Here is a 12,302-nt window from a genome sequence, read left to right as displayed (position 1 = left end):
GGCACAGCCAGGCTGAGCCTTCAGCAGCTGGAGCCCGTCCACCCCTCATCCCTCCATCTGCGGGGCCGTGCGAGTACGTCCTGCTTGGAAAACAGAAGCTGCACTTTCCTCAGGAAAAAAAAAAATATGAAATAAAGCCTATATTAATTGACTGTCTTTTGGTTAGAAAATAATGCTAATTAGGGACTTGTGTGAAGACAAACGCTAACTATAGTCAGGGCGTTCAGGAGTGGGAGGCCACATTTTGCTTTCTGAGTCTGTTCCTTGCCTACCAAGTGGACAGGGCATAAAAAATGCCAGTTTTCCATACCCCATGGACTGAGGGGGACATGCTGCATGCAGGAAGATTTTCCAGCATGAGAAAGAAGTCCTGCAATAATTTGCCTGGGAAGGGCACTGCAGGAGGACTTGGGGACCAGATAAAGCAAATGTGGGTCAGGAAGGGCTGACCCCAAGCTGTCCTCATGGGGGTCCTGCCTCCACCTGGGGGTCCCCTGCCCTCCCAGACTGCTGTGGTGGCCCCGAAATGCAGCTGAGGAGAGAGACTTGTGCAGTTTGAAAGCAGTCCCGAGCAACATTTGATGGGATTTATAGAGGAGGAATGTATAATGAAAGATTTTTAAAATCCATGTGGCGCCTTAGTTCTTCTTTTTATCCGAACAGGTGCCTCATTTGTGTGTTTTTTTTTTTTTTTTCAAACCATTTCGGGAAGGCTGAGGGTCTTTCATATGGTAATGCTCTCATTTATCAAATATTTAAGTGCCTGTTCTCCTCAGGTTTCGGCTGCTGATTGCGTGCCAGGCAATCAGTTGTGGGCCTCCGCTTCTGGAGGGATTTAAGAGTGTGGAGCGGGGAAGGAGCAAGGGGAAGGTCTGGGTGCTATTCTAATTGTAAGGAAATATCTCTCGGAAGAAAACAGGCAATTATGAGCAAGGGATTTGAATCAGCCCCTCCGAGGCAACACTGCAACACATGCCTGAACCGTAAAGTGTTGAGGGGGTGGAAGTGGGCACTGCCGGGGCTGCGGGTGGCCCGTCCTCATTTATATCTCACGTCCTGTAGTCCTAATGAGCTGAATAGTGACCTTTAAAAATGCCAGCGGAGAAGCTCCGAGATGCTGATCACCATTGAAAAAATCTCCTTTTTCAGTCATTTGGTACTCACAAGAGCGCAGTGACGAGAGCCCGCTTTTAGGCGCCAGCACCTGTCACAGCCTCGGTTTCCACCGGCAAAGCATGGCAAAGTGTTTTCTTTAACCTGAATATTAAGCTCCTGAGGAAATGTGCTTTAATGGTGAGTCTCAGGAGACACCGAAACCTGTGGCACACCCATCAACACACGAAGCAGAGCTCCTGGAAGTCTTTTGATTCTTAAATTCACTCCTCTAATACAAACACAGATTTTTTTTTTTGGTTAATTAGTGTGATCAAACCAGGCTTGCTAGTGAAATGCTCTGTGGCAGGGTAGCAGCTGCGGTGTCAAAGTCTTTCTAGTGTTGAACTAATGAACTAGCTGGATGAAAAAGGGAAGCCTTTCGAGATACACCCCTCCAAGGTCTGCTGTCACAGAGCGACTTCAATGAGCAGCAATTATTATATTATCCCCATAAATATTTTAACTTCTCAAGCAAAACAAGGAGAAAATATCTCTTTGGGGTGGAATTAATAAGACCAAACCTCATTAAATCTCCCTAGGACAGGCTGACAAATGTTTTAATAAGAGCATGGGAAGGATTCCTCTGGAGCTGGTCCTCTTAATGACTTGTTTTTGCAACGCCAAAGGAGACATTTGCTGCAGCAGGGCCTGGGGGATTGCTGAAAAGCATCTGAGCACACACGTTTCTGATGCTGCTCCTGAGTGCAAACGTCACGGGCTGGCTGGCAAACAGCCACACTTAGTTAAATGGGGAGGAAAAAAATCATTTATTTTCATTGCAGAGCTATTGGGCTCGGACCCATCTGATGCTCCTGCTTGCAGGTGTGGTGACCTTAAAAAAACCAAACCAAACCAAAACAACAACAACAAAAAAAACAACAATGAAAAGCACTGAGATGTTATCTGAGGGGATGGATTGATTTTTGGGGAGGAAACGAGGATGGTGGTGAGGGAATTTGTGCAGATTTGTGCACATGACCAGGTGCGAGCTCTCATCAAGACCTTCCAGCTCTGCTTTCTGAGCCCTTTACTCCTTGTATCAGGGCAGGCTGGAAGGAGGCAATACAGCACCGACTGAAGGATTTAGGCTGTTTTTTTTACAGGCAGTAACTGGAGCTTTATAATTATATATCAGGTTTTCAAAAACACAGTTCGAGAAAGTAATCTTGGAGTGACTTTCAGTGCATGGGGATTTTAATAGCTCTGTAATCAGCCGTTTATATCAGCATCAAGCATCGCCTTTTCCAAGCTCCGTGGTTTTAACCTGATGGCTTGCCTGTATCCATGGGCTGCCTGAAAGTGGTCAAAATAAAAAAATAATATAAAAATAAGTTAGGACCCTGAGCTGGAGCCTGCCAGCTCTCATGGCCAGCCTCACAAAAGCCCCTTTCGTTCCTGCTTGTGCCTGTGCCATGGGGAGCAGCAGCATCACATAGCATCACACAGAATTATAGGAGAGGAGTGAGAGGCTTTTTGGGATGAACACTACCACAAGCGAACCCTATAAAAACCCTGCAGCAAGACGATTTATGTCCCAATAAGAACTGAGCATTACTTTTGTGCTTCTACACTGGACAATAAAGTTCACCTGATGTCCCAGGGCAGAGAACAAAAATGCATGCATAGTCTGCCTCTTCATAAATACACTTTATTTTCCAAAAGGAGCAGGCTCGTATGCCTGGGCTGATCAGAAATTGTGTGCAGACGTTGGTAGGAGGCAGGTGATGGAGTCCTGGAGAGCAGCAGAGAATGGGAGGCAAACAGTAGCACGTGACCCCGTTCATTTCATCGATTCCCTCCCAACCTCATCTAACATGCTGGATAACGCCGCAGTGGGGCTCATCGCTGCTCTGCTGATGCCCTGGCACCAGCAATCAGAGCAGGGGTGAGAGCCAGGGCTTAATCAAAACCTGCCTGTAATTACAGCTGAGCCTGTTCCAGCACCTGATTAATGTATTTACGCCTCAGTTTTGTGCAGGCTCCGGTGCACGGGGCCCTGGGGAGGCAAGCAGCGAGGGGGAAGCGCTGAAGAAATGGGTTCAGATCCCAAATGCAATTATACGCCTTTGCCAAGGAGATTTATCGGTGTAATACCCGCTCCTTAGCAAAAGTGCAACCAGCGGGAGATCGTCTAGATAGTCAGGCATATTTGGGAATGCAGACGTGTTCCCCCACCCAAAATGTTCAGTGAATGTGCTCACACCACGTCCTTGCTGGTCCCAAACCAGACCAAGTTGGTGCTGGACTGTTGGACAAGGTGGTGTTGAACTGGTGTTACCAGTTGGGCTGGGGTAAGCCCAGTTGGACTGGTGTGGGACTGGTTAGGGTGGTGTTGGACTGGTTGGACTGGTTTTTGCTCTGGTTGGAGTGGTGTCAGTCTGGTTGTGTTGGTGTTGCTCTGTTTGTGCTGGTATTGGTCTGATTGGACTGGTGTTGGACTGGTGTTGGTCTGGTTGGTCTGGTGTTGGACTGATTGGGTTGGAGTTGATCTGGTTGTGCTAGTGTTGGTCTGGTTGGACTGGTGTGGGTCTGGTTGTGCCAGTGCTGGTCTGGTTGTGCTGGTGGCTCATGGGAAGTAGAAGGAGCCGGACATGCCATGGGCAAAGGAGCAGCAAGGTTGTCCTGGGGAAGAGGGCCCGAGTGCTTTAAGAAGATCAGTTCTGCTGGTAAAGCATTATTTTTAATTATTTCCTCTCTCGAGAGTGGTTTGTATTACCTCAGGAGCTTCTACACACAAAAATACAGTAAAGTAACCTGCTCATTCAACCCGATGGGGACAAACCTCTTTGAAAACTTCTTTGAGGCTGATCAAGGTGAGGTCAAACTCCGTTTGGAGTAGGGATGGAGTAAAGCTAACCTCGCTTACCTCGCTTGGGTTAATTTATCAGCAATTACCACGGGACCCAGGGCCTGGCACTGGCTTTCACCACGCTGTCCCCACCCGCAGGTCTATGAGAGCGGCAGTAATGTGGACCAGTTTGTCACCCGCTTCCTGCTGAAGGAGACGGCCAACCAGACCCAGTCGCTGCTCAGCTCGGTGGAGAGCGCCGTGGATGCCATCGATGAGCAGACCAACCCCGCCAGGTCCTCAGAGCCTTCTTCCTTACCGTCTGCTTCAAGGCTGACCCCACTGCAAGGGGAAGGGGGATGCTATTGCATGGCTTGTGTGGATGTTATGTCCCCATCCCTGTCCCCATCCCTGCATCCCAGCACTGCAGGGAGCCCGGGGAAGGTGGAGGAGATGGCTTCAACATAGCTGGCTCCGAGGTTTATTTTCTGAAGTGCTGCCAGGGCTACAGCGCAGGGGGTCTCTGCAGCAATGCCCAAGCCTCAGCGCAGCTGCGGTGGTGTCACAGTGTCACCCGTGTCCCCAGCGTGCTGGAACAAGGACAGGTTGCCATGGAAACCATTTCAGGACACTCGGATGCTCGCAAAGCGAATCTGCCTCTGACCATATCTAAAACCACAAAGCCCCAGGTGCCTGGGTGACTTCCCACCGGGTGCCCCCCACCCACATCATCAGCTCCTTCGCTCCATTTTGGAAGGCTCCCACCGGTCTGCGAGTGCATGGGGAGAACGGGGAAGGCAGGAGCTCGCCGGGAATGCCAAGGAGGAAACGAGCCCAGCTTCAGGCAGAGCTCATGAAAGGCTTCCCTCTCTGTTATGTGCTGGTGTGTGGGCCCAGCTCACAATGAACAGTATTGTAGCTGTTTTCTCATGGTGATAATAGAAAAAAAGAACCCTACAAAAATATTATTTCATGTATCAACATGAATACAAAAAGGTGGCCTGAAAAGCAGAGAAATAGAGGGCTGTAAAACACAACATCAGAGCTGATTCCTCATTAAATTGGGATTAAAAGGCAGCGACCGCTTGCCCCTGCCCAATTCCCACCTGCTGACGGGGGCTGCTCGCTGCCCACTGGGGTCACTGCAGGGCCCACAGCACCTTCACCATGAGGGGTGGCTCCTGCCCACCGAGGGCAAGAAAAGGGAGAGGAGAAGCAGCCCTTAGCACTGAGATGCTCTGCTCTCTGCAGGCACTACCACGGCCAGGCTGGCCACGCGCTGGTGGAGCCCTGGTACGACAGCCCCGTGCCCAGCTATGCACGCCCTGCCCGCGTGGTGCCCAGGGACCGCGGGAAAGGCAGCCAGACTGGTAAGCAGGGGACCTGTCCCATCCTCTCCAGCAGCCCAGAGCCTCCCTGGCACGTTCCCAGCTCCTGGCCAGGCTCCCACGAGTGCCTCTCGTTGTGTTTTTTCCTATATGTCCCCACAGGTCCCTCTGACCCCAAGGAGGACGGGTTGGAGGGGCAGATCAGCAGGCTGGCCGCACTCATCGGCAGGCTGGAGGACAAGGTGAGGGGTTCTGCATACCTACACCAGTGCAGTGGTGGCAGTGAGGGATGCCGTGAGCCTTACTTAAGCAAGAAATAAACCTATGAGGAATGCAAAGCCTCCTGCAGAAGCAGCCTTACTCCGTCTAGGGACTGACAGAGAGATATCTAGGTGCTGGAGATGTTTCCAAAATCCTTGTGGTTTGCAAAGGTTTGCAGGGCAGGAGGAGAGCATGGTGGTGATGTACCAGGGAGAAAACACAGTGTGGGCAATTTGGGGCCAACATGGGGCTACCAAGACCACGGAGCCTGGCACCAAAGCCTCACCAAGATCTCCATCATTCCGCATCTCCCTGGATGCTGGCTTTCACTCCCGGTGTCTCCGATGCCACCAGCACCAGGCTGGGGCTGCCCCAAGCTTCTGATGCCATCAGGGCAGGTGGTGGCTCAGTCCCCAGATTCGGAGGGACATGGCTCCCCAGCCTCCCTTTCCTTTCTCCCTCCCTTTTTTTTTTTTCCAGACCCTCTGGTTCGACCTGCACCAGCGGCTGTCGGACAGTGAGAGCACGGCGTGCACGGTGAGTGTGTGGCCATGCTGGCCCTCACCATCACCCCCGGGGTGTCCCTGCATGGGAACGGAGGGGGGTCACCGTGTGTGTCGGGTCTCACATGCCCTCTGCCCCCTCTCCAGTACCTCCTCCTGGTGCGGGACGAGATGACAGTGTCGCACAAGCACCTGGGCGAGTTCTGCAGCTCCCTGAAGCAGTATCTGAAGAGCGTGGCCGGGGAGAGGGACTGCTTCCAGTGGGTGCCCCATGGGGGAATATCTGGGGACAGGGCTGCGGGAGGGGGGGGCGGTCACCAGGAGGCTTGGGTGCCAGGAGCTGGGCTGCTGGGGCCACCCCACAGAGGACAAGGGCTGGGGGTGCCCTATGGGGGTCTATGGGGTGCCCCCAGTGCAGCTCCCCCCCCAAGGGGCTCACCCCCCTCTCCCCACCACCACCACCAGTGTCACCGCAGTCAAGCTGCCCGACGGGGTCACCTTCATCGTCTACGAGTTCTGGGAGACTGAGGAGGACTGGAAGAGGTAGGATGGGGTGGGGAGGCGATGTCCTTGGGGATGGGTGGGAAATCTGGCTGAGGGTGTGCGGGATGGCTGGCAGGGAGGGGGCCAGGGTCAGGAGGGTGATTTGGGGCTGCCACCCCCCACCCGGCCGCAGGCACCTGCAGAGTGCCACCTGCAAGGGCTTCCAGCACGTCAAGGTGGACACCCTGAGCCAGCCCGAGGCCATCTCCAGCGTGGCCGTGCCAGGTACGACATGGGCACCCCCTCCCCCGGGGTGCCCCCTTGGGACAGCCAGCACCCGTCACGGGGCTGGGTTGTCCGTCAGGGTGGGGTGGGGACAGCGGGGCGGGGAGGTGACATCGAGTGACATTCCCCTGCAGCTGCCTGGTGCACCCTGAGCCGAGAGTGACAGCGCCGAGGGCCTGGCCGTGCCCCCCCCCCCCCCCTCCTGACAGCCCAGGGAGGGTGGGAGGTGTGAGTGTCACCTGCCTGTGCTGAAGGAACCTGCTGTGACCCCCTCCCTCCCCCCCCAAAAAAAAAAAAAAAACTCCCCAGCATCCCACCCCTGGGTACCCCATCCCTGGGGGCACCTCTCCAAGGGGGTGGGGGCATGATGAGGATGGGGTGGGTATGGGGGTGTTGACCCCCCCCCCCCAAAAATGGATGTTGGGGTCCCTGTAGGGCCCTGATGGGGTCTACAGGGGAGGGAGCGGGGCTGTGGGCTGGCAGGGATGGAAATCTTGGGGGGTCCGTGCGTGCCTGTCTGTCCATCTGTCTGTGTACACCCTGCCCGACCCCATGGGCTGCCCGGGGGGGGGGGGGGGGGGGGGAGGGGGGGAGGGGGTGGGGCTCACCAGGTCCCTTCCTCACCCAAGTGTTTATTAACAGTAGAGCAATGGAGACAATGATACCGAATAAAACCGTGATGGGAGCCAGTGGTCGTGTGGCCATGTCCGGGGTCGGTGTTCTGGGGGAGGGACACGGCCCCTCAATGCAGCAGCCCCATCACGGCCAGGGCAGCGCTCTGCCCGCACACGAAGGTGCCCCCCAGCACCGAGAGGATGCCCCAGGCAACGAGAGCGGCCCTGCGGGGACACAAGTTTGGGGGGGGGACCCGGTGGTACACAGCCCTCACTGGGGGGGGGCGGGGGGGGGGGAAACGTGTCCTCTGTGGGGTGCCAGCCTCCTCCGTGGTGCTCCTGGGCATGGTCTGGGGGACCCCTTCCAGCCCCTGTGACAATGACACAAGGTGCCCAGTAAAAAGCCTGGCAGCCACCCCTCCCTCATGGCATGTTGTACCCCCCCCCCCCCCAACTGCCATCATCCCCCCTGCCCTGCCACTGGGGCACAGCCCCATGGCTGTTCCTGCTCACCCCAGAATCGGTGTCCCCCCCCGACACCCCTTCCCCTTCTGCCACCCCCGTCCCTCCTACCTATGGGACTGTGTCCTCAATTCCCCATTACTCTATCCCATCCCCCCCCCCCCCCAATGCCCCCTCGAGTCCCCCAGATGTGTCACTCACCCCCAAACCACACTGCTGCTCCATCGCGGGGTCACCAGCACCTCCCCAAACTGTCCCAGACACCGGCCAGGCACAACGATGGGGACACACCTCCCCAGTGATGGACACCAAGAACCCAAAGGCACCCAGTCCCCCCACCTCCAAATCCCAAGGCTCTACGGTCACAGCCCCATGGTCCCCTCCTTCCTTCCCTCACAGCCACCCCACCTGGGAAGGGTCCTGGTACTCGGGCACCTCCCCAGAGCCTGGGCACAACCCTGGGACATGGGACCTGAGCACATCCCTGGGAACTGGGACCTGGGCACATCCCTGGGAACTGGGACCTGGGCACATCCCTGAGATAGGGGACGTGGACACATCCCTGGGACATCCCTGATACTGAGCACAGCCCTGGGACATGGTACCTGAGTAGAGCCTCGATACCTGTTTGCATCCCTCCTCACGCCCCCATCCACGTCCACCCCCTCATGCCACAGCATCCCATTCTTTGCAGCCCCCACCATGCCCCAAAATCCCTCTCCACCTCACAGGGCTCCCCACGTATCCCCCTGGGGACCCGGTGCCCTCACACACTCACTTTTTGCGTGGCCCGATGCGTTGGCTCCCTGTCATGCACACCAGGCACAGCCCTGCCACCAGCGCGGATACTCAGCACCACCACGGGCACCAAACCCCAAGGAACAGGTCCAAAATTAACCCCACAGCCCGCCCCCCCTCCTCCCTCCCCGCCTCCTTCTCCTGCCTGGGAAGATGAAGATGAAGAATGCACTGATGCCGCCGATGAGCTCGATGACCTTGCCGATGTCGGGGACGAACAAGGCGATGGCGAGCGTGGCAGCCATCCACGAGATGGTCAGTGCCACCCGGCTCCGCCGCTCGGGGCCGTCAGCCAGCGGGGCCGCCCCGCGCTTGGGGTGTGCCCACAGGTCCCGCATCACCGACCTGCTGGCGGGGACGGCTCAGGGACGGGGGGGGACACCTGGATTTTGGGAGGGGGAGGAACAGGACAAGGACGCTGCTGTGGTGCCCCCTCACCTGCCCAGCAGCACCACGATGGGGTAGATGGTGACGATGGAGACACCGAAGAGCAGGCGGGCGACGATGACAATGGGGTCGTTCCCCGGGTAGGACATCAGGACATCAGGTGCCACGGCCTCGCCGAAGGTGAGGTAGCCATACAGCCCTGCAGGTGCGGAGGTGAAAACGGGCTGTCCCCAGGGAGGGGACAGGGGATAGTGACGGGGAGGAGGCCCCCTCCCCCCCCCAAAATCCCACAGGGAAAGGAGGGGACAGGAGGTTCCAGCGTTACCCGTGAGGGAGTAGATGAGGAGGCAGATGAGCATGGAGAGCACGGAGACAGCGACCCAGTGGGAGAAGCTCTGGTTGCGCATGCTGCTGTAGATGGCCACGCAGGCCTCGTGGCACTGCAAGGGGGACAACGCTGGCCACCTGCCCTCCTCCTCCAGCCCAGAGCCCACGACCGTGGCCCCAGGGCCTCGTCTCCTGCCCGCAGCCACCTCGGGGCCCCTTCCCCTCAGTGCCTCCAGGTGGGGATGGCCACGGCATGGGGGACGTACCTGGAAGCCGAAGCAGATGGTGGGGATGACGCTGAACATGGAGGCCCAGGAGGAGGCCCTGCGACATTAGAAAGGGAAGGGGGAGAGGAAGAGCAAAGGCCACGAGGCCCCCGGTGGCCGAGGGGACCTGTGAAGCACAGATGTCACTGCAGGGACCTCCCGCCACACGATTTTTGGGCTGGAGGCTGCCACCCCCTCATCCTGGGCTGTCCCCACCTCACCCCCTGCACCCTGCCCCTGTGCCACCACAGGGCACACAGCGCTGGCCTTACCTGGGGGGGCGGGGAGGCCGGGGCGAGCTGAGGCTCCCTTCCTGCAGGTGGTACTTGAGGACGATGACCAGGGTGAGGTAGCAGGCGGACAGCGTGCCCAGGATGCTGCCAGGACATGGGGTGGGGGCCGTGAGTGGGCGGACAGGGGACGGGGGCGGGGGGTCACATAGATCCCAAGGGGACACCGGTGGCCAGGACAAGCCTGGCTCCCACCACGGCTTGGGGCTGACACAGAGTGACCACGGGGGTACCTGGAGTACTTCTGGAAGCCGATCTCCCTGGGGACGGAGAGTGGGAAGATGACCAGGACACAGAGAGCTGGGAGGGTGAAGCGCTGGTCCGCGTACCAGGGGGGGCCCCCGCTCAGCGTGCCGTCAGGGTACAGGGAGTCACACACTGCGTGGTGGGTGACAGACAGTCAGAGATACCCCCCCCCCCCCCAAAAAAAAAAAAAAAAAAAGCACCCCACCAGGCCAGGAGCATCACCTCCCTGGGGGACCCACGTCCCCTCACCCTCCGCACCGGGGACACTCACGTTTCTCCAGCTGGTCGCCCACCACCCTGAGGAGGGCCACGGAGATCATGAAGAGGTTGAGGAGGAAGCAGAGCTCGCAGAGCTTTCCCGCTGCTGGCCCGCACACCGCCCGCACGACCCCCTGGTAGGTGGGCTGGGCGCTGAGCGCCGCCGCGTAGCCCAGCACCGCCAGCCCGCTCACCAGGAACACCAGCGAGCCCTGCGGGGACAGGAGCCGGCCAGCTGCACCCTGTCCCCTCCGCTGGGGGACACTGGCTCAGCCCACCAGGTCCTCTTTGTGGTGGCCCCAGGGAAAAGGAAGGGGGAAAAACACTTCTATGCAAGCTTCTGGGTTTAGATTTGGGTTGAGGTAAAAGTCAGCTTAAAGTCTAAAGGATGTTAAAGGCAATTTTTGCAGCCTTTGTCCTGGCTGGTTTTAGCATCAGTCAGGACATGGGCTCTGCGTGTCTTGCACTGGGAAGGGTCCTGGAGCCCCGGTGCCAAATGCCGCACGAAAGGTAAAGCCCCTGCACCCTCCGTCCCCAATTCAACCACAGCCTCAGCTCCTTTTTGGGAAACCGCTGCCAAGACCAGAGCAGAGCCAGGGGATGCCTGGGGATGCTCTGCCACCACTTCAACCTCCCCATCCCCATCCCTGCCCCTTGGGCACCCTGTTCCCCCCTTACCAGCTCCACCAGGATGGCAGGCACAGCCCCCCCGGCCTTGCTGAACGCCCAGGGGAAGCTGAGCAGCCCAGCGCCCAGCGCCGACTTGAGCATGATGAAGACAGCGCCAGCGGAGGAGAGTCCGGCACTGCCTGCACTTGGTGGTCCCAGCAGTGGCCGCCCCTCACCCCCCTCCATCTCCCAGTGGCCCGGCAGGAGACTGGAGTGGAGCTGTGGTCAGGGAGCACGTCCCCCTCTGGTGGTCCCCACCCCCATGGGAGGCACCATTGGAGCCCCCTGAGCCCACCCAAGGGCTGAATGGGCATCACCCCAAAGCTGGGGACCTGGGGGCAAGGGGCCCGTCCCCTGTGGGGAGGGGGGAACATGTCGTGGCTCCACACAAATGATACCCTGGGACCGGCTCATGTCAGCAACCATGGGCTCAACGCACAGGGCCCCCGGCCCCAGCTGACAGCCCCTAATGCATTTTTGATTTCCCAAATATGTGCCCTTCTGATCTCAGTAAGGCGGATAAAGAGACTTTAATCAGCTGCTCGGAGGAATTAGGGATGGCTAATTGTGCCTGCCACCTCCATTACATCTCTGCTGCCTGCGGGGCTTATAACCATTTAAAAGGGCCCTCCCAGGCCTTCATTAGCTGCACACCAAAGGCTTTGGGAATAATTGGCCTCTGATTTAGAAATTGGCCACTGGGCTGTAAAATACCAGCCACTGGGAAAGGCTCTTAATTCGGAATGGCGCTTTGATACAAGTTGACTCTGGTTTCAAGGCCGCACTAGGGCTGTCATCTCTCATTAGCGCTGACGAGAGGATTGAGACTCCTCATTAGCACTGGCCAGAGCAGAGGCACCAAAACTTTCTAGGCTCCCTCCAAGAGAGCTACAAATCAAAGGTCATGTTACGGTGCTTCCCTGTGGGCTTTGGGTGTTCCTCACTGGCATTTTTCTACCTCTCTCCCATTTACTGGGGTGTTCAGCCCCCAGGCTGCAAGTCCCTGTGGGCTGGCTGCTTTACCCACTGCTGAGCCCTATAGCTCATCCCCTCCCCCTTTTTTGGTGGAAGAAGGGCTGTTGATGTATTTTCTGCAGTTACCTTTGTTTGAAGACAGTCAAAGGTACAAATAGACGGTCCTTACTGTGGATTGTCCAAGTCCCCATTTCCCCTGGTGAACAT

The 12,302-nt window shown here is 57.5% G+C and overlaps 2 protein-coding genes across 3 annotated transcripts in view; one reads left to right on the top strand and one right to left on the bottom strand.

The window, feature by feature from the left end:
• NECAB2 (N-terminal EF-hand calcium binding protein 2) overlaps nucleotides 1-7,486 on the top strand; it is a 59,210-nt gene extending 51,724 nt beyond the window's left edge. The window contains exons 6-13 of the mRNA XM_080551925.1: nucleotides 4,103-4,239; nucleotides 5,195-5,313; nucleotides 5,434-5,513; nucleotides 6,013-6,069; nucleotides 6,183-6,295; nucleotides 6,501-6,578; nucleotides 6,712-6,803; nucleotides 6,938-7,486. Coding sequence (XP_080408051.1) covers nucleotides 4,103-4,239; nucleotides 5,195-5,313; nucleotides 5,434-5,513; nucleotides 6,013-6,069; nucleotides 6,183-6,295; nucleotides 6,501-6,578; nucleotides 6,712-6,803; nucleotides 6,938-6,966 — 705 coding nt within the window. The 3' untranslated portion in view covers nucleotides 6,967-7,486. The remainder of the gene's footprint in view (nucleotides 1-4,102; nucleotides 4,240-5,194; nucleotides 5,314-5,433; nucleotides 5,514-6,012; nucleotides 6,070-6,182; nucleotides 6,296-6,500; nucleotides 6,579-6,711; nucleotides 6,804-6,937) is intronic.
• A 17-nt stretch (nucleotides 7,487-7,503) lies between these two features.
• On the bottom strand, nucleotides 7,504-12,287 carry SLC38A8 (solute carrier family 38 member 8). Of its 2 annotated transcripts, XM_080551924.1 has the most exons (10): nucleotides 11,130-12,287; nucleotides 10,465-10,663; nucleotides 10,181-10,325; nucleotides 9,930-10,034; nucleotides 9,658-9,715; nucleotides 9,390-9,504; nucleotides 9,116-9,263; nucleotides 8,823-9,022; nucleotides 8,658-8,709; nucleotides 7,504-7,642 (listed from the first exon to the last, which is right to left on the bottom strand). In XM_080551924.1, the coding sequence occupies exons 1-10, from the start codon at nucleotides 11,304-11,306 to the stop codon at nucleotides 7,546-7,548; spliced, it is 1,296 nt and encodes a 431-aa protein (XP_080408050.1). In that variant the 5' UTR covers nucleotides 11,307-12,287; the 3' UTR covers nucleotides 7,504-7,545. The 2 variants fall into 2 exon arrangements, with proteins under 2 accessions (XP_080408050.1, XP_080408049.1); XM_080551923.1 differs by lacking the exon at nucleotides 11,130-12,287 and adding an exon at nucleotides 8,081-8,130 and having other exon boundaries at nucleotides 7,622-7,642; nucleotides 9,116-9,715; nucleotides 10,465-10,804.
• Nucleotides 12,288-12,302: the final 15 nt, after the last annotated feature.

The sequence above is a fragment of the Anser brachyrhynchus genome, assembly GCF_964034855.1.
Source record: "Anser brachyrhynchus genome assembly, chromosome: 12".
Lineage (NCBI taxonomy): Eukaryota > Metazoa > Chordata > Aves > Anseriformes > Anatidae > Anser > Anser brachyrhynchus.
The sequence above is the reverse complement of the archived record's forward strand: the minus strand, read 5'-3'. Positions and strand labels throughout refer to the sequence as shown.

What these genes read in the sequence shown, in the direction of transcription:
- SLC38A8 (XM_080551924.1), bottom strand. Translation starts at nt 11,306, where the DNA reads ATGGAGGGGGGTGAGGGGCGGCCACTGCTGGGACCACCAAGTGCAGGC. An exon ending in CTGCCATCCTGGTGGAGCTG is followed by an intron (nt 10,664 to 11,129) that starts GTAAGGGGGGAA and finishes CTGTCCCCGCAG; the next exon opens with GGCTCGCTGGTGTTCCTGGT. An exon ending in CCTCATCTACTCCCTCACGG is followed by an intron (nt 9,264 to 9,389) that starts GTAACGCTGGAA and finishes CCGCACCTGCAG; the next exon opens with GGCTGTATGGCTACCTCACC.